The sequence below is a fragment of the Benincasa hispida genome, chromosome 1 (genome assembly GCF_027475165.1).
Source record: "Benincasa hispida cultivar pf3 chromosome 1, pf3_genome.v1.1, whole genome shotgun sequence".
NCBI classification, from domain to species: Eukaryota; Viridiplantae; Streptophyta; class Magnoliopsida; order Cucurbitales; family Cucurbitaceae; genus Benincasa; species Benincasa hispida.
In genome coordinates, this window is record NC_143478.1 from 29,714,371 (window position 1) to 29,736,240 (window position 21,870).

General features: G+C 34.8%; 2 protein-coding genes across 4 annotated transcripts; one reads left to right on the top strand and one right to left on the bottom strand.

Annotated features, from left to right (window-relative positions):
• The first annotated feature begins 6,945 nt into the window (after nt 1–6,945).
• On the top strand, nt 6,946–7,665 carry LOC120076493 (uncharacterized). The gene has a single exon (XM_039030342.1). It carries the CDS (start codon nt 6,946–6,948, stop codon nt 7,663–7,665), a length of 720 nt encoding a protein of 239 aa, XP_038886270.1.
• A 4,674-nt stretch (nt 7,666–12,339) lies between these two features.
• Nucleotides 12,340–21,146, bottom strand: CPSF100 (cleavage and polyadenylation specificity factor 100). Of its 3 annotated transcripts, none has more exons than XR_016532508.1 (19): nt 20,855–21,146; nt 20,325–20,493; nt 19,593–19,689; nt 17,947–18,073; nt 17,740–17,855; nt 17,487–17,581; nt 17,225–17,376; nt 16,891–16,948; nt 16,691–16,798; nt 15,937–16,183; nt 15,052–15,236; nt 14,566–14,658; nt 14,234–14,332; nt 13,824–13,955; nt 13,696–13,740; nt 13,423–13,590; nt 13,225–13,299; nt 12,705–12,872; nt 12,340–12,547 (listed from the first exon to the last, which is right to left on the bottom strand). XR_016532508.1 is itself a non-coding variant. In XM_039043854.2 (18 exons), exons 1-18 carry the CDS (start codon nt 21,001–21,003, stop codon nt 12,771–12,773), a joined length of 2,217 nt encoding a protein of 738 aa, XP_038899782.1. In that variant the 5' UTR covers nt 21,004–21,146; the 3' UTR covers nt 12,680–12,770. The 3 variants fall into 3 exon arrangements, 1 of the variants encoding a protein (XP_038899782.1); XR_016532509.1 differs by having other exon boundaries at nt 12,340–12,551; XM_039043854.2 differs by lacking the exon at nt 12,340–12,547 and having other exon boundaries at nt 12,680–12,872.
• Nucleotides 21,147–21,870: the final 724 nt, after the last annotated feature.

The window sequence follows — 21,870 nt, forward strand, 5'->3', positions numbered from 1 at the left end:
GGTATCCTATGCAAAAGAGTTTTTACATAAGACAGGACCATGAAATAGTCACTTTTCTTTATAACGACTGTTTAATATTAAAACTGACTATTTCAATTCGATGACCTAAGGTAACTCGATCTCAATCCCAAGCTAACTATGAACTCTTGTTTATTCAGGATTATCCTTTGATCTGCATAGGTGAGAGTAGTTCAACAACATTGCTCAACAAGCCTCCCATGTTCGGGATAAGACTGGATAAATAGCTGGGGACATAGTTCTGCAAGATGGAATTGTTGGGGTTAATGCCCTAAATCTCATAGGGTATATAGTTTGTAAACACTTGTATGAACAAACATTTTTTGATTTATGATATTTTATTCACTCCAGTCTATAAAAAATTTGATGTTTTAGTTGCATTAACCACAAACCAATAAACTAAGATCTATGGTTATCGTTGTAATTTAAATATGTATATGGAGACATATAAGTGGATCGTGTTTTAAGTGATAATCTAAATGGTTTGTAGTATATGGATAAGGAGGGATACCTTATCCTAGTGACACTGCGAGTATGACTCACTTTGTAGGTGTTACAAATGTTGTAAAGTGCTACAAAGGATCTGATCCTAATCATTCATGTATTAAACATTCGAGTGGGGATATTCTATACAAAGAAGTTTGTATGAGACCGAACCACGAAATATTTAGTCTCATTATATAACACCGTTCATAATTGAGACTTTCATTTCACTAGGATGACCATAATCCTGAGTGAGTTGTAAACTCCTACCTATGAGGGCGGTCCTTTGATTTGCATGGGTGAGAGTCACTAGATCGCTGACTCAACAAGCCTACCATTTTGGGAATTCGTCTGATTGGGGAGTTGGGAAATTAGCTACACAAGATGGAATTCACTCCTTCTCCGATGCAGGGGTAAGTAGATAAATTGCTCCCTTAAAGTCTGATTTTGAGTCTTGAACAATGTGGTGCCACACCCTCTCTTGCCTCGAGAGGGGTTTAGTCATAGTGTGATTATGATTTATTGTTCATTAGAGGAATCAATGATACTTAAGGAGTGAGATGTAACTACAAGGGTAAAACGGTAATTTGACCCAGTTGTACTTATGAGCGATTTGTGAATGGTCATCGTATTGTTGATTGGTTATATCTAATGGACATAGAAATATATCTGTAGTGCGAAGAATGCAGCTGTCGGTCTTTAATAGAGTGCCCGATAGTTAACGGATGGTGGATAATGTGATTAAAGAGTTTAGTCAGTTATTCACGTACTGTTGGAGCTTCAAGTTACAGGTTCATAAGGTCCCCTTGGTAGCTCAATGGACTCAAGTTGATAATCAGTTTTTGGGTTAATTTGAAATGCTCAAATTAATAAGAGGGAATTTGATTATATATGATATAATTAAATTGATTCAATTATATAATATAATTGATATAATGTATTTGATACATTATTGTTTGATTGGAGAAACTAGTATCTGAATATGATTCAAATATAATTTCTATGAATTAGATTCATAGTTATTAAATTTAATATAAATATGATTTATATTAAATGCCATAAAATAAAGAAAAAGAACTATGGTTTATATATTGTATATGATGCAATATTAAAACTATTAGTTATAAATATAATATGATAAGTTAGTTATCATATTTATTTATATTTAGTAATTATTTGATAATTAAAAATCTATTTCACTATAACTACCCTTAGTAGGTAGTTGTACGGTTTTATGGCAATTGTGGGATAAAATGAAATTTGATTTCAAAATCTAAAAGACGACTAATATTACACTATCGAGTTTACTAGACGATAGTTTGAGAGACTAAACGATCAAGTATCTAGTTTATACGATAAACTTCTTCTACACGATAGTTCATCGCTTATTCGATCATCTCCTCCTCCACTATAAATCCTCCCTCCAACCAAAATAAGTCAGAACCTACCACTCCTGGATTCTCACATCGAGAATACTAAGGTAATCTTGTGGTTGTATCCGATTGTTTGAAGATCGAGTTTTTACTTATTACTGTTTGAGGGAGATTGTCTTGCTCGTTGCGTTCGAGTTGTTCGTGTGTTGCTAAACGATCGAGGGATATACTTGAAGAAAGGTTTTTCAAAGGTATAGTTTCTCATCCTTTGTATTTAATTCAAAGCATGTTGTAATTTATGATTTAATGCATAATCTGTTTAAGTATAATTGTAAATATATGAGTTATTTCATAATGGAGTTTTGACGATCTGCTTTCGCTCATAGGTCCTCTATAATTAGAGTTCTTTTAGAACTATAATTAGAGTCCCTTCAAAAATTTACTTTGACCCGTTTTAGAGTTAGCAGATAGTTTGTTCCCTTAAGTACTGATTCCTGGTCTTGAACAAAGGGGTCCCGCCCTCTTATGGCCGAGATGGACGTGGTTTATAAGTTAGACTATAAACCAATGGTTCGATAGAGGATCAGTGGGAGCTTAAGCAGCAAGATGTATTTACAGGGGTAAAACTGTAATTTTGACTTAGCTGTAAAATACGAACGACCTGTGAAGGATCGACTTACTAATTATGGTTAAATCAAATGGACAGAAATATATCTATAGTGAAGAGAGTGTAACCATCGAGCTATAGTGGTATGTCTCGATGGTTAACGAATATTGATTAATTTGGGGTTAAAGTGTTTAACTAATTAATCTCAAATCATTGGAGCTCATGAACTGTAGGTCCATAAGGTCATTCTACTAGCTCGTAAAAGATTAAACCTTGGATTAGAAAATTGAGCGAAATTGAATTGTTCAAATTCAAAATTAGGGTTTGGAATTTGAAATGTTCAATTTCAATTTTAGGGTTTGGATAAATATATTCGATATAATTAATGTTTAAATTTATCGAAATTAAACGTAATTGGATAGTTTAAAATATTTAAATATTGATTACATGAATAGGGATTCATGTTTAAATTTATTAAATTAATATTTTATATTAAATAATTAATTAATTAATTAATTAAATTTTTAATTAGTTAATTAAAATTAAATCAATTTTTCATTTTTAAATTCAATTTTTAACACCTTGCCCACTATCTAAATGCTAATTAAAGTGTCAATTAGCTGATTAACTTAGTGCTTGCATGTATCAACTGATAAAAAGGTTTAATTTATGAATTTGAAGACTTATGCAACCAGTTTTCTACATAAATTGTGAAAAATTAATTTTTCACTCTTAACTCTCTTAAACCCATCTCAATTTTCTCAATTTTGAGTTTTCACCACTCAATCTAAGGTTGGAAATAGTAGAGAAGCTCCTCTTAGTGGTCTGCTAAGGATTTGAAGTGAATCTACAAAGGTATACACAAATGAAACTCTCTTTGTATTGAAACTATTTTAAGCATGCTTTTGAACTCAAATTAAGTGTAATTAGAGTGCTTAATGATTCTATTTGCTTCCACTTTATGCATGTTTATCTTATCAGTTTGGTGCGCTTGTGGAATATCATATTTGTAGCAAGATATACAACAATCTAAGTATCACAATATACAATAGATGGTTGAATACTAGGTATACCCAAATCATGAAGTAGAGAAGTTAACCGAACCAATTCACATGTTGTAGATGCAAGTGCCTTGTACTTTGCTTCAGTTGATGACCTTAACACATTGTTTACTTCTTTGATTTCCATGAAACAAGAGAATTTCCCATGAAAATATAAAAAACCTGAAGTAAACTTCCTTGTGTCAAGGCAAGATTCCCAATTCGAATAAGCGAATGCTCATAATTGAAAGGAATTTGTGGGCTAAATAAGAGTACCTTGACCTGGAGATGATTTTAGGTACCTTAGTAAAAAATGAGTTGCTATCGGATGAGATTTACATGGCCAAGCAACAAACTAACTAAGTTTGTTAATAACAAATACAATGTCAGGTCTTGATATGGTCAAATAGAGTAATCTTTCAATCAATCCTCTATATTCAGATGAATCAGAGAGCACATCCGCATCATAATTCTTAAATTTCACATGAAGATTCATTAGTACATAAATAAGTTTAGCACCAAGATGACCAGTATCTTCAAAAATTTGTAAAGTATAATGTCGTCGAGAAATAGAGATACCTTTAGAAGATATAACGAGTTCAAGTCCTAGGAAATACTTTAGAGGATCAAGATCTTTCAATTTGAAATGTTCATTCAATAAATGTTTGAGCTGATCAATGAGTTGCTTATTAACACTAGTGATGACAATGTCATCCATATACACCAACAAAGCTATAAAAGTATCTCCAAATCCTCGAACAAACAAAGAATAGTCTGCCTTTTATTGTTGAAATCAAGGGAGACTAAAGCATTAGAGAACTTTTCAAACCACTGACGAGAAGCTTGCTTCAAACCATAAATCGACTTCTTTAATCTACGAACAAGTTTTCCATTGTTAATAGACACACAAGCCTGATATCCAAGTGGTAAGTCCATGTAAACTTCTTGAAATAAGTCATCATGGAGAAAAACATTATTGACATCTTACTAAAGGAGGGCCAATTGTAAGAGACTGCCAATGTGAGGAGAACTCGAACAGTGACTAGCTTTGCAACGGGGAAAAAAGTTTCAATGAAGTATAATTCTTCCTGTTGAGTGTAATCCCTTTTCTATGAGGCAAGCTTTATACCTCCCAATAGATCCATTTGCACGATGTTAATTTTTATAAATCCATTTGCAACCAATGTTGTGCTTCATTGGAGGCTAAGGAACATCCCAAGTGTGATTTTCTTCCATGGGTTGGAGTTCAAGGCACATGGCTTATTTTCAATGGTCATAAGGGACAACTTGATGATAGAATTGAGGCTTATAGTTAAATGCTATGGTCAAGGAGAGGGTTCTAAATTCAGGTGAAAGCTGATCATTTGATAGGATAGAATGAAGGAGATACTGAGTTGGAGAAAAGAGTAATGAAGCACCAAGGTAAAACTACAATAATAGTTTTGTAAGTAGGAAGGGGGCTTGATAGATCGTAATGTTCTATGAAGGGGAGGTTGTGAAGGATTTGAATGGTGTGAAACATATAAAGAGTTTGAAAGTCATGAAAAAGAGGGATCATTTTGAGAAATGGGGGGAGAATGATCAGGATTATTAGAGGAGGATTTGGTGGAATTACTAAAGTAGGTAGGGTATTTGAAAGGATGGGGTTCAAATTTTGGGAAGAGGAATTGGTGATTTCAATGTTGATGGGATTGTTCAAAGGTGAAGATATTGAGATAGGATTTGGTGAAGTGTCCAATGGGTAATGGGGAGGATGAGTTGGGATGTCAATGTCAAAAGTTTTTGGTAGTACTAGAATGGGGACAAAGTCAACAGTTTCATATTCCAATGTAACTTTATGAAAAGGGAAAATGTTCTCATGGAAAATCACATCTCTAAAGATGAAAAAAAATGGTTGTTGGCAATATCAAATAGCTTATAAACCTTCATGCCTAATGGATAACCAATGAAAATAGCTGGTGTAGCCCTTGGAGAGAATTTTGAACGACCATTGAACAAAGTTGATGCAAAACACAAGCAACCAAAGGTTTTTAGTATTGAGTAATCTGCCACTTGAGAGTATACTAATTCATATAAGTTTTCTACTTGAAAATAGGACAAGGTATCTGGTTAATGAGATGCATTGTTGTTAAGACATATTCATTATAGAAATGTAGAGGGACTTAAGACTGGAAAAATAATGCTCTAGCAATATTCAGGATATGTTGATGTTTCCTCTCTACTACAAAGTCCTATTCTAGTATTCCCACATAAGAAAATTGATGCACAACTCCTTTTTGTAGAAAGAATTCAATAAATTCTAATGAAAAACTTTAATTTTCTTACTATACTGAGTTTCAACATATTCAAAAAAACTGGGGTACAATATGCAATACATAAGATTTGTTCTTCCGCATAAAGACCCAAGTGAATCTGTTATGATCATCAACTAAAATAAGAAAGTACTTGTCGAATATGGAAAATCTCCTCTTACCTTGTACATATGATTTTATTCCCTGTAATTTGGGTTTACTTTTATTCTTTCCATATGTACATTTTTTGACTGTTATAAGTTTTTCCATAATTAGCTATCATAGTTGTATATATAAAGGATACACCCTCTTGTAAAAACATCACAAGAAATATAGAAAAAGTTTTGTATTGTAACATGGTATCAGAGCCAACTCTATTAATCTTTTCTATAGGTTTCACGTCTGAAACCCTAAAAAAGAAAACAGAAAATCTCAAACATACCTAGTAGCTGGAATCAGTGCACCAGAAGAAACCTCCATCGATTCCTTGTGTGAAGCTTCACATCCGAAGAAAAATGCATCAAACCTAGCCATCAATCTGAAAATCTGAAGAACAAAGTCTTCGACCGACGAAACACAGCCAAAACATAGTCTTCGACTGACGACCAAGAACATGTTCTTCAACCGGAAGTCATCGATCGATGACCAAGAATACGTGGGTGCTGATTCCCAAAATCTCATCTCCGATCGTGAAGATTTTTGGACCATGGGTGGAAAATGAAATCGCGGCAGTCATAATCATCGACAAAACCTCGAGTTAACGGGTTAAGTTGCGTCAAGTCGTGCGAACGAAGTTGGGCCAAAACTGGGTCAACGTCTTCTGGGTCGGATCGGGTCAACGGAACCTCGAGTGAATGGGTTAAAATTGCACCGGGCCACATGAACGAAGTCGGGTCGAACCGAGTCTGAGTCTTCTAGGTTGGATCGTGTGAAATCACAGGTCTGGACAAATTTTGATCAGTTTTTTATTTTTTTTGTTTTTGTTTTCCTATTTCTTGCTTAATTAATTATTTTGCCAATCAACAATTTTTTTTATGGCATCCATAAATTCTAACAATACTGAAGGGACCGTACTTCCAATTACTAATCACAAATTAAATGGAAGGAATTACCTACATTGGTCACAATCAGTTATGATGTTCATATGTGGAAAAGGAAAGGAAGATTACCTATCAAGCAAAAATCCTATCCCAGACCAAGTTGATCAAAGATACAAGAAATGGAAAGCAGAAAATAATATGGTTATGTCATGGCTAATCAACTCCATGACGACAGAGATTGGTGAAGGTTTTTTTTACTCTTCTCAACTGCAAGCGAAATCTGGGAAGCAGCTCGTGAAACTTATTCTGACTAAGAAAATATTGCAAAGTCATTTGAAATTGAAGGCAAAATTCATGAGCTACGACAAGGGGATATGCAAGTCACTCACTATTTTACTCAACTATCTCGACTTGTTCAAATTTTTGCTTGGCCTTAATAAAGAACTCGATGAAGTACATGGTAGAATCTTAGCTATTAAACCATTACCTAACATCAAAGAAATTTTTGCAAAAGTGAGAGAAGAAAGCAGGAAGAAACTAATGTTAGGAGTGACTGCCAGTTCAAAATCTGAAGGATCAGCCTTACTTGCTCAAAACCTCGGTAATGAGGTACATACAAATACTCATGATAACCATTACAATCGAAACCAGAACTACACAGGAAATGAGAATCGGCAACAAAAACCAAGACCATGGTGTGAATACTGTAAAAAACCAGGACACACTAAAAAAGTGTGTTGGGATATTCATGGAAAACCTCCAGATTGGAAGCCCATCAAAGGTGCAAGAGACAGACGTGGAAAGGCCTATTAAACAAGTACATCATCAGAATGTAACGTCAACCCTGAATATAATGTGTTTACTAAGGAGCAGTTGGACCTTCTCTAAAAACTATTCGGTTAACCAAAACCTACTAAAAAAAATCAAAAACCAGCGTAGCAACAATGGCACAATCAGGTAACTTTCTTTGGCCCCTTAATGCAACCAAAGAAAATTGTAGTACTTGGATTATTGACTCTGGTGCATCAAACACATGACAGATAACATCTCACTTTACACATACTGTAACAATCAAATTACTGTAAAGATTGCCGATGGTACCTATTCTAAAGTAATGGGAATTGACAATATGTTTGTATCTAAAGATCTAGTATTAGAGAATGTGTTGCATGTCCCAAATCTTAAATGCAATCTTCTTTCCATAAGCAAACTAAAATTTATGAAAAACTACAGTGAAACTTTTTACTCATATAATTGCATATTTCAGGATTTGAATTCGGGGAAGATGATTGGCAATGCTAAGGAAACCTCAGGTCTCTACATACTAGCCACAAGTCAAGAAGTTAGGTCTTAGCAAATCTCATTTTATTTCTAAAGACTATTATGATAGTACATCTAGTACATCTAATTTTATTGTCTCTAAAGATAATTATGTTAGTACATCTACTTTTGTTGCTTCTAAAGACAATTATGATAGTACAATAATGTTATGGCATAATCGTTTAGGACATCCCAATTTTCTATATTTGAAACGAATGTTTCCAGATATTTTCAATAAAAGTTCTCAAGTGTTTCAATGTGAGTCTTGTGAAATGGCAAAGTTGGCTTGATCCTCATATCCGGTAAGTGCATATAAACCCTCTTATCCCTTTTCTATGATGCATAGTGATGTTTGGGGACCTAGTAGAGTTCATAATGTAACAGGAGCTAAATGGTTTGTTTCATTTATCGACGATCACACTAGACTTACTTGGGTGTTTTTAATGAAAGAAAAATCTGAAGTTACTTCCATATTCCAGAATCTGTTTGTCATGATTCTCAATCTCTTTAGCACGAAAATCCAAATCCTTCACACTGACAATGCTAAGGATTATCTTAACATTTCCTTGAAAAATTTTCTAAATGAAAAAGATATTGGCCACATGAGTACATGTCCTAACACTCCCCAGCAAAATGGAATTGCGGAGAGAAAAAACAGACATCTCCTAGAAGTTTCTAGAGCTTTAATGTGTCAAGCTAACACCTCCAACATTTTTTTGGAGAGAAGCGGTTCTAACCACCACCTACCTTATTAGTAGAATGCCCTCTCGAATATTAGGCTTCAAAACTCCCTTACAAAAACTTAAGGAAGTATTTTCACATGATAGATAATTTTCTCAAGTCCCTTTAAAAATATTTGGTTGCACAGTTTTTGTCCAAGATCATAAACCCAATAAGAGTAAGTTAGATCCTAAGGCAATAAAATGCTTCTTTCTCGGTTATGCTCCAAGCCAAAAGGGATACAAATGCTACTCACCAACTACAAAAAGGTTCTATACATCCATTGATGCAACCTTCTTTGAAACCCAACCTTACTTCAAAAAGCAAGACACCATTGAACCTTCCACCCTCATAGAAAACGAAAAACGAAGGAAACCAAAAACTAGATATCATTGAAAAGAGTGCTCCGTATGTTCCTTATATACATGAAATAGATATTCTCAATCAAGGCCCACTAGAAAGTAAGAAATATCCTATAGTCTATACTAGAAGGAAGAACACCTTTGAACATGCACCAGTACTCAATCAAAACCCAACCGAAATACAAGAAAATCATGTCTCCAACTCCACAGCTGAAATACTTACTGAAGACATTGATCTTCCTATTGCAAAACAGAAAGGGGTAAGAATCTGTACGATGCATCCCATCCAAAACTACCTGTCCTACAAAAACCCCTCTCCCTAGTTTAAAGCATTCACAACTACACTATCCCAAGTTTACATTCCGAACAATGTCTATGAAGCCCTCAAGGACATTAATAGGAAGCAAGCTGTATTAGACGAAATAAAGGCCTTGGAAAAGAACCATACATAAGAAATAACAGACATACCTCCAAGAAAGAAAACAGTAGGATGCAAATGGATTTTCACCATCAAGTACAAGGCTAATGGAGAAATAGAGAGGTTCAAAGCTAGACTCGTCGCTAAAGGATTCACCCAATCCTATGGCATTGACTATTAAGAAACATTTGCCTTGGTGGAAAAATTAAATACTATTCGTGTTCTGTTTTCCCTAGCTGTGAATAATGATTGGATTCTTCACCAATTAGACATAATGCATTCCTTAATGGAGATTTAGAAGAAGTGTATATGGATATATCGGCCAGTGTAGAATCTACTCAAACCATAAATAAGGTATACAAACTAAAAAAATCCCTATATGGCCTAAAACAATCCCCTAGGGCGTGGTTTGATAAATTCTCAAGAGTGGTAAAGGAAAACGGGTACTCACAATGTCAATCTGACCATACTCTCTTCGTCAAACATTCTTGGACAAGTAAAATAGCAATTATCATTGTCTATGTAGATGACATTATCCTTACTGGAGACCATGAAGAAGAAATAAGAAATCTAAAATTTCTCTTAGCCAAGGAATTCAAAGTAAAAGACTTAGGCAACCTTAAATACTTCCTAGGAATGGAAGTGGCCTGCTCAAAAACAGGCTTAAGCATTTCTCAAAGAAAATATGTCCTTGACCTATTAAAGGAAACTGGAATGCTTGGATGCAAGCCTGCTAATACTCCAATTGACACAAACAATCACATAATCAAAGAAAAAAATCACAAACTGGTTAACAAAGAACAGTATCAAAGGCTAGCTGGAAAATTGATTTACCTAACTCACACAAGACATGATATCTGTTTTGTAGTTAGCTTTGTAAGTCAATTTATGAACAGTTCAACAAAAGACAATATGCAAGCTGTATACAGAATACTCAGGTACTTGAAAGGAACTCCAGAAGAGGGATTATACTTCAAGAAATCTAAGAGAAGAAACATCGAAATCTTCACAGATGCCGATTGGGCAAGCTCAAAAATAGACAGAAGGTCAACTTTCGGATATTGCACCTTTGTTTGGGGAAATTTAGTCACCTGGTGAAGTAAGAAACAATCTGTAGTATCCAGAAGCAGTGCTGAAGCAGAACTAAGAGCTCTAGCTCAAGGAATATGTGAAGGAACGTGGCTCAAAAGCATTCTATCTGAACTTAAAATCAAATTAGAAGAGCCAATGGAGGTACACTGTGATAATCAAGCTACTATCAATATCGCCAAAGACCCAGTCCATCATGATCGCATAAAACATGTGGACATTGATCGGCACTTTATTAAAGAAAAAATTGAAAAGAAAAGCATCTCACTCAACTACATACCTACCAAAAGACAAATTGCTAACATACTAACAAAGGCCCTTTTCAAAAATATGTTTGAAGACTTAAAAATCAAGCTGGGCTTAATCAACATATATTGCCCAGCTTGAGGGGAGTGTTGAATATGGAAAATCTCCTCTTACTTTGTACATATGATTTTATTCCCTGTAATTTGGGTTTACTTTTATTCTTTCCATATGTACATTTTTTTACTGTTATAAGTTTTTCCATAATTAGCTATCATGGTTGTATATATAAGGGATGCTCTCTCTTGTAAAAACATCACAAGAAATATAGAAAAAGTTCTGTATTGCAACAGTACTTATGACAAGCATATGAACTATTGAAAAGTGACCCCAAATATCAACATGTAACAGGTAAAAAACAACAGGAGATCTATGATCATGAGACTCAAAAGAAAGTCTCTCTGTTTAGATATATCACAAGGATATGCATTATATAGTAATGAAGAGTCAATCAATAAAACATCTTTAAGAGCAGATAAACGAGAAATGGAAGAATGTCCAAGCCTGGAATGCCAAATGGTAGATGATGCGTAAAACAACATTAACAGAAGCATTGGGTACAGAATCAACAACTTAATATGGTTGCTTAAGGATGTATAAGTCATCACGTACCTGCCCCTGCCAATCATCTTTAAAGTTGGCTTTTCCTTAATATCATAGAAATTAGTACAGAATCTCACGGACAAAGTATAATCAGACATCAAAACACAGACGAAGAGCAGGTTATACTGAAATTATGGTACATAAAGGGCATGATACAATCTAATGGATAAAAGAAGAGCAATTGTCCCAGCAAAATGCATTGGAATGCGTGCATTATTAGGAAGAACAACAGAGCAAGGGGCTTCAAATCAATAAACAGATGCTTTTGAAAACGTGTGGAAGCACCAGAATCAACAATCCAGTCATCAATAGAGGTGGATGTAGAGCAAATACCTACCATATGTATGATAGAATCAACATCATTCTTCACTGCAACAAGTTTGGATTGAAACATCGTGAGGATATTATGACATTGAGTAAGAGTATCTTTGATCAAAGCAAACGTCAAAGTAGGTGTTCCATAGACATATTCGTTGGTGTTGTTGGTAGAAGCATGATTAGGAGTTGGAGCTTTATGAACTTGATTATTTGACCTGCCCTTCTAACGATATCCAGGAGGATATCCATGTAATATGTAGCACTTGTCAATGGTATGGGCAAAGATATTGCAATAAGTGCAAAGACTTTGGACAAATCAAAGACTAGAAGGTTGCATATTAACTGAATGAACTATTTTTAGAAGGTTGATATATATATATCATTTTTTTAGCACTAATTCCAAACAAATGCTTATTGTGTTTCACTTGATCTAGGAGCAACATTTTCACTGAGCAGTAAACACCTCTCAACAAAATTGATCTTGGAGTTCCCCTAAGGAAGTTAAGCCGGCCATGGCTGCTGCTTTTACGAGCAACTGTAGACCCATCAACTTATGGTTAACCTGGCTTTGAGACCATGGTAGCATGAATTAGCTTACATTCTTCAGTTTCATAGACTACCAAAGCCATAAAAAAAAGTGGATTTTTTTTTTATCCGTCTAATTTCAGCAATGAAACATACCTAAAAAACACAATTGAGAAACAAGAAAAGATTAATACATTTTTTACTAGGCAGTTCATACTTAAAATTGCTGGATCTCTTCCATGTTCAACGAGGCATCTCAACTATAGCAAATAAAATTGTGAATACAAAAGTTCCCGAATTTTATAATAATCCTCACATAAGGGCCCTTCAATGACAACTTGATGTGTGCCAGAACCACCACCCTGCATAAATTGAATGTACTATATTTAATGTTTATGCTTAGAAGCAAGGCATGAAAATGGTATTAGCCAAACAAAACCATCACAAGCAAATATGCAATTCGTTTTTGGTATGAAGCTGAAACATGGTTCAAATTCGACAAGCAATATTAAGGGCATATTTGGATAGACCAGAGGAAAAAAATATTTTTCAGAAAAGTCATTTTTATTTAAACTCTTTTGATTAAAAAATTGTTTAAAATACACTTAGAAAGTGTTTCAGAAGCTATTTTGAGTAATTGGCGGGCACTTCAATTTTTTCCAAAATTGAACACTTGAATTTTTGTTTATTTTCCATTTTCTTGAAAGTTCTCACCTTTTGACTTGCATCTGTAACCTTGCGTAGGGTGACATACTCGCCACATCTCAAAGCACCCCCAGCAAATTCAACCTGCAATGCATATAGGACGACAATATCGTTCATTTTTCTTACTAAATTGTATATTTAGTGTCTATAAATGTCAAAAAGGAGCTATTTGTTTCCTTCCCTTGGGAGGTCCATAAGCAAAGGTACCTGTATTCCCTTGCTGGCAAGAAATTGTTTGAAGTCAGCCATTTTTAAATCACCAACAAGAACAGATTTATGAGGCGAAGCAGCCTTTGAGAGGGGAAGCAAAGATAACGTTTCATTCTCGGTCTTCCCTACTTCAGCATCAAGCCAAGCGATTTCATAATCTCCTAGCTGTATTTGAAATTACGTTAGATATCATAGGGAAGACTGCTTGTACTAATACAAAATACAAGCTGATTTTGAGAGGAAATTTGCTTGGATGTCCAAAAGCTTTACCTTCTTAAACAGCACATTACTCATCAGCTTCTCTGAAAGTTGTACCTGAAATTCAAGAATTGGAGATTTTCTTAGTCTCAGTATATGAAATGATAACCTGAAAAGGAAATGAAGAGTGCCGACTATACCTTATATGCACACAAATCAGAAGTAACATCAATCGTTTCTTCAATTTGGGGGGCATAGACATGGGGACAGACATTTTTAAGGCAATGTTGCTTAAGATGCTCAGTGGCCTCTGCGGTTCCATGCACCAAAACCTTCAAATAACAATGTAAATAACTAGGCAAAATCAAACGGTCGAATTGTTGATTAAAGTAGTTTTTGTGGTAAAATGAACAATGTCTAGTGAAAAAGCAAAAAGCTATCGCAAGTACATGGGATGTGGAAATTTAAAAATCCGACCAACTCAAAGAAAATTTTTCAGAGTTCACCAACTTAGCTTAGCTAAACAGAACTTTCTTCCTACAAGCTATAGTTACAAAGGCACAAGCTTATTCATACACAACGCAAGTGCAGTTGTAAGAAAACACCATACAAGCTTCAAGGGAGCAACGTGGGAGAGTATTGATTTAATTGATCTCCCATCTGAACGGCCTTCAAAATCCATGTAATGCAATGAGCATTTAACTTGGACCTGGAATGGGAAATTGCAGAAACATTTATTGCTTCGGTCAATAGATAAATAACTTGATCGTATCATCAAATTGAACATGGGAACAAAGATGATTAACGGAAAGCATAAAATTCAGCACTTGAAAAAAAATGTGATTGATCAGGAAATATATATATATGGGTGACAAATACACAATCGTGTGACTTCAGCCAACCAATATAAACCTTAACAAAAATTTAAGAAGGTCAACTTACTGTCAATTCGTTAGATACAACTTTCGAAGGCTTCATATCCAGAATCAAGTTAGCAGCAGTTTCATCTAGTTTTCCATCCACGTCCCCACCAGCCTGTAAGCATGATTCTTGTAAATAAGCAATCCATCCAAAATGACAAATGACGAAGGGCATACAATTCAGTTTCATCCACAATGAAAAATGCTGGTTTCTCATCAATATCAATAATAACAGAACAACCCCCACCCACCAAAAGGAGGGGGAGAAAAAAAAATGGCTTCTCAACCAACCATAAGATAAAGAAAAGAAAAGGAAAAGAATCCCATTCTCAAAACAACCCAAACAGGATATTGCATTCCAAATGTTAATTAACAAAATATTTTTTATATTTTTCTATTTTCAAAACAAAACAAATCAGTTTCCTAAGTTTTACCACAAGAAAGACTTTCTATAAGAACCCACAACCTATCAACAATTTAACATTTCATTTCAATCAAATTATCTTACATGCATCGCTGCTTGGTCCATGTCTTCATCCTTAATTACATAATCGTCAGGATTGATTACTTCACCAAAGTCATCCCACGTGGAGGTGTTTTCATAAAAGGGAAACATTGGAGCAACGCTGGTTAAAGGAGGAACAAAACCATCAATTAATATGTCTCTGAACGCACCTCCATGTGAACCCCCTACTGCAAGATACAATCAGACAACCAATCAATTCCACTAAAAATTATTAAAACATATGTTAAGGAAATTTCAATTAAAAAGAATAATGATAAATAAATAAACAAACTTTTATAGGCATGTATGGAGAATTGCCACAATAATTACTAAACGCCCATTAGCCAAAATACGAAGAAATGCAGGGAGATTTTACAATAAAGTGAAAAAATGGAAATTGATTCAAAGCAAATAAAAAATCACAGATCATTTGAAGATTGTAGTGAAGATAAGGATCCTCTTTTCTAGTGTCACTGAAATGCATGTATGTTCAGAGGACTGAGAAAAGATAATGAGACCTTAATAAAATACCCGGTATTGTCCAAGCAATAGAGAGACCCTAAGTTATAGATGGGCCTCGGGAAAATTATAGCATTTCTACACCATGTTAAAGAATACAATCTTCTCCATTAGCATTTAAAGCTAACCAAAAAAAATCGAAGTAGAAACCTGATCCATCAGAGCAGCAAGTAATAACTCGGTGTTCTGTGTTTCCATGATAGAGTTTGGAAAAATATTTTGCTAAATATTTATGTAACCAAATTAACAAAATCCCACTTTCACTTAAAATATATTTTCCAATTCATGTAGATAGAAAGGATGTTCATAACTTCCTTACTGAAGAAAATTTGCACGTGTCTAGAAAACTGCAGTTATCAATCATCATACCATCTGGTGCTACATTACTGCTAGCATCAATGATCATTGGATCACCAGCATCATTATCAGTTCCATGAGATGCTTTAGATTGTTCCTCCTTAAGCAAACTAGCCTTAAGAGCTTCCTCCTTTTTCCTGTTTTGCTCTTCTTCATAAGCAATAAGCTCATCTCCAGTCAAAGGGACTCTCTTAGACACAGTTACCTTAACAGCTTTGGGAGGTGGATCTGCTTGAAGCATGCGGGCCAAAGTGCCAAACTACATTTTCCAACTGATGGGGTTATGCATTCACAATATAGTAGAAGTTATAAGAGTTTAAAGAAGCATGCAGTTGAGCAAGTACATACAGAAGGTGAAAAAAGAAAGAAAGGAAAAAATACTGCTTCAACTTCCAAGCACAGTCATATCAGGACATGCTCAAGACACCAAGAGTATACTTAAGACTACCAATGAATCACTGACTATTGTTAGAAAAACTATCTACTAGAAAATTGAAGCAAAAGGAGATTAAACATATCCTAGAACAATAAACAAAGAAACTTTCAATACGATTAAATGTGTTTTAATTTTCTATGAAGAACCTCTATTCCTATGGAATATATTTGAAAAATGGTAACAAAGATGGATCGAACGCATTTATGCAACTGTAACAAATAAATTTTGGACAACAGTTACTAAGTTCCAAGTGAAGATAAATAGAAAATCAAACAGGAAAAATCATTAGAGTCTGGAGTGCTAATCAAGTAAACAAGTTACTAAAAATACCTGGCCTCTTTCAGAAAAAAGGACGAGGTTTTTGGCATCCATTGCCCAGTCAACAAAAATGTCATGTGAGTAACCAGCTTCCAAACTAGCCATTGATGCTAGAACCACCTATAAGAGACCCCACATGAACGCCAATTCAATTGAACCTCAAGCAAAAGGAGGCAAATGTTAAGCAAAATTAACAATTTGTGGCAATGAACCTTTGGACCATCTGGAGCATTATCAAGTTCACTTTTGTTGATTAGAAGGGTAACATGCCTGCAAGATTTAGAACAACAGCCTGATAAGAGTTCCTAGTTCCATTTGTATCACTTCACACGGCACTCTGCTATACTAAAATTTATTTTAGTCTATCTCAATTTCTTTAATCAAAAGTAAATACAGCATGTTATCAAGTGTGAAATATGTCACGCTTGAACCCTCAAGACAATGGGAGTTACTGGTAACTACCCCCTGTTTCTTAACTCCTTTCTTTTTAAATGAATTAGTTTCCTATCAAAAGACAAAAATCTTAACCCTTGAAAGTATACTTACTTGAGAAGAAAAGCGTTGTTCCGTGTGTGTTCAAAAGACTTTGCTATTGTATCACTCATCCACTCTAGGAAACTCTTGATATAATCAATTGTGCTGGATGCAACGTAGGTTAAAAAGAAAATGGGATAATTTAAACTTTCCTCTTCCCAGTACTGCAATAATAACAATCAGACAGAGAATATTACTACTTAATTAATACAACTAAAAACTTTTAACTGAAAGAGAAGAAAGGACAAAGGATTTTTATCTTTCCCCAACTAACCCATTCCAAAATTTGAATAAGCTCCAACACTCGCCCAGCAGTATCAACAGGAAGTAAGACATTGCCATTAGCTCTTAAAGTCTTCTGAATAGTATCTATGTTAATCAAAATGGTAACATTTATCAACAATTCTTGGCAAAAATGACTAAGCATCCTTAACAAAGGATTTTTAGAATACACATTTTTGCTACAAGTAGGGCATGGAGGAGGATAATGAGGCAAGAGGTGGAAGCTCAGGCAGGATTCTAAGTACCTCCAAATTCTTTGTCCTTTTGCCGTCTATAAGGCTGATTATTTAGAGCATTATAAGCATCAGTTATCAATACAGCAGGTCGCACGAATGACTCTAGAATTGTTCCGTTCAGATGCCTGATAGTTAGTTAAATAAGTATTGTGCATTATACTTTTGCGTGAGTGATCTTTACACAAATGATGTTGCTTGTAACAACAGTTAATATACCTTTCCTTGCGGTGGTTGAAGTCAACAGCATATATAACATCTTCTCCATCCTTAGTTATCTTCCATAGGGTTCCCCCCAAGAGATGTCCAGCCACATGAGGTGCAATAACTATTCCCTCTCCTTTGCCTGTCACAAAATATTAGAGAAGAGAAGGAGAACCGGGCGCGGGGGGGTGGGGGGAGGTGGGGTGTGTTGGAATTAGTTATGTACAACCTAAGTATTGGTAAACAAACAGTAAGCACTAACCCTCTTCCTGAGTGCTAAACGGAACAATATTTGGCTTTTGGTCTTTACTTTTCCTTTGTTTTGAGATATCCACTTCTTTTGTTGAAAATATTGAGGGGCGTTTGAAACAGGGACTATCCTAAGACTATAATAACTACCTCTTACTACTGTAAATACTATTTTGTAATCCCAATTAGCTACATTCAACACTATTTCAAAACTCCGATTTGCTACAGTTTTTACTATTTTACATTCATCATTTTTTATTCTTTGCTATAGTGTTTGCCATTTCCTTCTCAAACTAAAACAATCTACACCCCAAACACAAACTATTATAACCCAACTATAATAACCAACTTTTTGCCCCAAACGCCCCCTGAGTGGTTTCAAGTCAGCCCTTGTTTTGTTAAGCTGTCTGGCTTCCTCCATATTATTTTATTGTTCTTAATGAAAGCTTTGTCTCATCTAGCAAAGTGAAATAGATTTTAAATTGGAGCCTCATTTAGTAGATTTGTAGTTTCTGTTAGCCTATTGCTTTTGCTTCTTTTGTATTGAAGCTCTCCTTTATATTGCCTTCATGTATTTTTTCACTTATTTTCAAAGAAAGACGGTTTCTTCATCAATAAAATTTACAGAGTATCTCATCGCTACACGAACTATGGAAAATGAACAATTCAATCTAAGTAGTGGGCCATGTTAATATAGGTTAGATAGCTTAACAATCCAACACTAATTGGAGTGACATTCAAACTCGATTGTTATATATATATATATATATAAGTTTAATATCAAACACTATGCAAACAAGCTCGAGCATGAGGATACAACAAAATAAGAGAGCAAAGAGAATTTATGTGAATAAGAAACAAAAGCTTTGAAGTACAAAAAAGTAAACAAAAGGAGGGATGATAAAGGAGTTCAAATATTAAACGCTTAAGTATATCAATGGTATGGGCATATTTTACACCGAATTTCCTTATCATTTAAGAAATTGAATAATGATAAATACTTTACTCTGGTTTTCCATTGCTTTTCTAAGCTTTTGTTATAGAGTGTAGCATCTTTGGAAGCATGTCATTGGCTTCTTTAATTTCCCATAGGACACATATCTTAACTCCTATATCATACCATACATTACAGAAAAAGTATTTCAGAAAACATGTTGTTGCCATGTGCATGTCCTATGGTTCTTTCTCTTTTTTTTTTCCCCCTTCTCTTTCCTTTTAGCTTGAAAAAGGACAGTCATTTGTAACATATCACGTCATAACATGTTTGTGCTTCCGAGATGAATGACTGAATGGCTTTCCAAGAATCATAAGGTGGGATCATTGGTATAGACAACACACAATCATTAGGCAACCAAGAGAAAGAGGGATCAATTAGCTTTGATCTAACAATAAACAAGATCAAGAATACCCACCTGAAAGATGATGATTCTGGGAGTATGTTAGTCTGGTTACAACTTGGAACGCAGAATCGATATCATCCAGTGTAAATAAATCAAACTCTGATACTTGCTGCAGAGGGGAAAGAGGACGTTTTCATATGGCAACACCCAGCATCAAGACAGTTAAGAAGAGCCAATCGAATGAAAAGCTAGTGTAAACTAAACACCAACTAGGAATCAACGGTAAATTTGTGATGTAGAGATTATTATTCTGATTTGAATAACAAAATGAAATGCCGGCAATAGATTAGCATCACCGTTCTAACAAAATACAAAAGTTGGATCTGCTAATGATTCCCCACCCCCCACCCAACCACAAGTAATAAAGAAAAATAAAATTCTTTGGGACAGCATATAGCAAAAATTTCAAAGGTCCAAGCCCACATATAAACTGGCGAGTGAAGACTGACCTAGATAAGTTAACTGCATAAATATCATACTTAAACTAACAAAAACTTGCTAGGTCAGTCATCACTCATATAATTGTAGGAATCTACCCCTCAAACAAAAAGACTCCTTTCTTTACTGCACTCCAAACTTCAGGGCACGCAGACAAGCTTACTAGATCAAGATCTACAACTTGGTCCTTGAGTAAAGAAACTTGAGGGCCAGTACTTTTTCAAAGTCTAGCTAAATAGTGTAGTGGCTTGTTTTGATTTGGTTAATTAATAACGTTAAGAACCAAATTACAGGAAAAACCTTTACCTTCCTCGCGATGAACTGATCATACATTGTAAGAAGACCCAATCGGTACACGGGTTCAGTGGAAAAAACTGGAGCAGAAAGTCCAAGTTGTTTCATAGCATAAGGAAGAGCACCGAGGTGAAGTGTATCAGGATGTGATATCAAAACTGCATCAATCGTCGATGCCACCCTGAAATACCACATTACGTATTAAGGGCGAGAATTAAACAAAAATAAAGAACTTGTAGAGCTTGTAGCCCATTCGCTGAGAAGCCATTTAACCAATGAGTTACTATTCATTCTTATCCTTTTAATCCACAAAAATTATTCGATTCAAAAGTAAGTAGAACTTCCAATGAAGCATTCCAGTGATTTTCTCAGCAACCTAACACGTTTCAAAACCGGCAAAAACAGCTAGGGATCACTAATTTCCTAAAGCAGCCAGTACCAGTATAGTAATCTTTCAGATTGCATTCAGCAGCTTCGATACAAGGAACTTAAGAATTCAGCTCAAACAAAGAAAATTACGAAGAAATACTGAGAAAGCGAACCTGGATAAAGGTTGAAGAAGAGCAGGATCGAAGTGGTCGTTCCAACCGCAGTCGATAAGGAAGTTGAAACCGTCAACAGAAACCAAATACGATAAAGGATTTTCATTGTACACCCCGCAAAGAGGTGTCACTTGAACAGAGGTGCCCATTGCTATGTAGCTCCAAGCTCTCTGCAACTCCCTTGTTTTGGAGGAGGAAGGAGGTATTAGGGAAAATGGAAAATGGCGGGGCGGTTTTTTTCCCTTTTTTCTTTTCTTTTTTTTTCCTCTCTTTTTCCCTATCAAACGGCACGGCGTCGTTTTCTTTTCTTTTCATTTCTCTTCTTTTGAATTTTGGAGTCTATGACCTTGATTTGTACTTAATAAAAATTATGTTTAAATACTATTTTTATCCTTGTAATTTGGTTTCGGTTTATTTCAATCTCAGTACTTCGAACATATTTATTTTGATTTCTATACTTTCAATTTTTGTTCATTTCAATCTTTATACTTTCAAAATATTAATTTTGGTACTTACACATTTATGTTTGATTCATTTTGGTCATTATACTTTTAAGAAATGACTATTTGGTCCATTCATTTTTCATTTTTATAGTTTTGAAATGTTTTTTTTTTTTAAAGTCCATGGACCAAAATGACTATTTTGAAAGCACAATGACCAAAATAAACAAAAAATGAAAATATAGGGTAAATGAACCGAAGCCAAAAATTTTGGGACTAAAATAGTATTTAAACTTAAAAATCACGTAGCTAATGAAAATAATGATTTATATCACTGGTATATAGATGTGTTGGCGATCACAATTATGTGGTTCGAACTGAGGTTTTTGTACGGATGACCTCCTTGCAAGTGTCTTTATGTTTTTTGACTCACCCCTCACAAATGTATGAAATCTTTTCTTTTCTTTCTTTTTCTTTTTCTTTTTCTTTTTTTCTTTTCTTTTTCTTTTTTTTTTTTTGCTATTGCGTTATCTCTAATGTGATGGTCATCCCTATCGCAATTAAAATAAAATCACA

Excerpts from the sequence above, each read along its gene's own strand:
- LOC120076493 (XM_039030342.1), top strand. The coding sequence starts at position 6,946 with ATGATGTTCATATGTGGAAAAGGAAAGGAAGATTACCTATCAAGCAAA.
- CPSF100 (XM_039043854.2), bottom strand. The coding sequence starts at position 21,003 with ATGGGCACCTCTGTTCAAGTGACACCTCTTTGCGGGGTGTACAATGAA. Across the intron at positions 18,074-19,592 it reads CCAGAATCATCATCTTTCAG|GCAAAGGAGAGGGAATAGTT; the intron begins GTGGGTATTCTT and ends ATTTTGTGACAG. Across the intron at positions 13,956-14,233 it reads ACGTTGCTCCCTTGAAGCTT|GTTTTGGTGCATGGAACCGC; the intron begins GTATGGTGTTTT and ends TGTTATTTGAAG.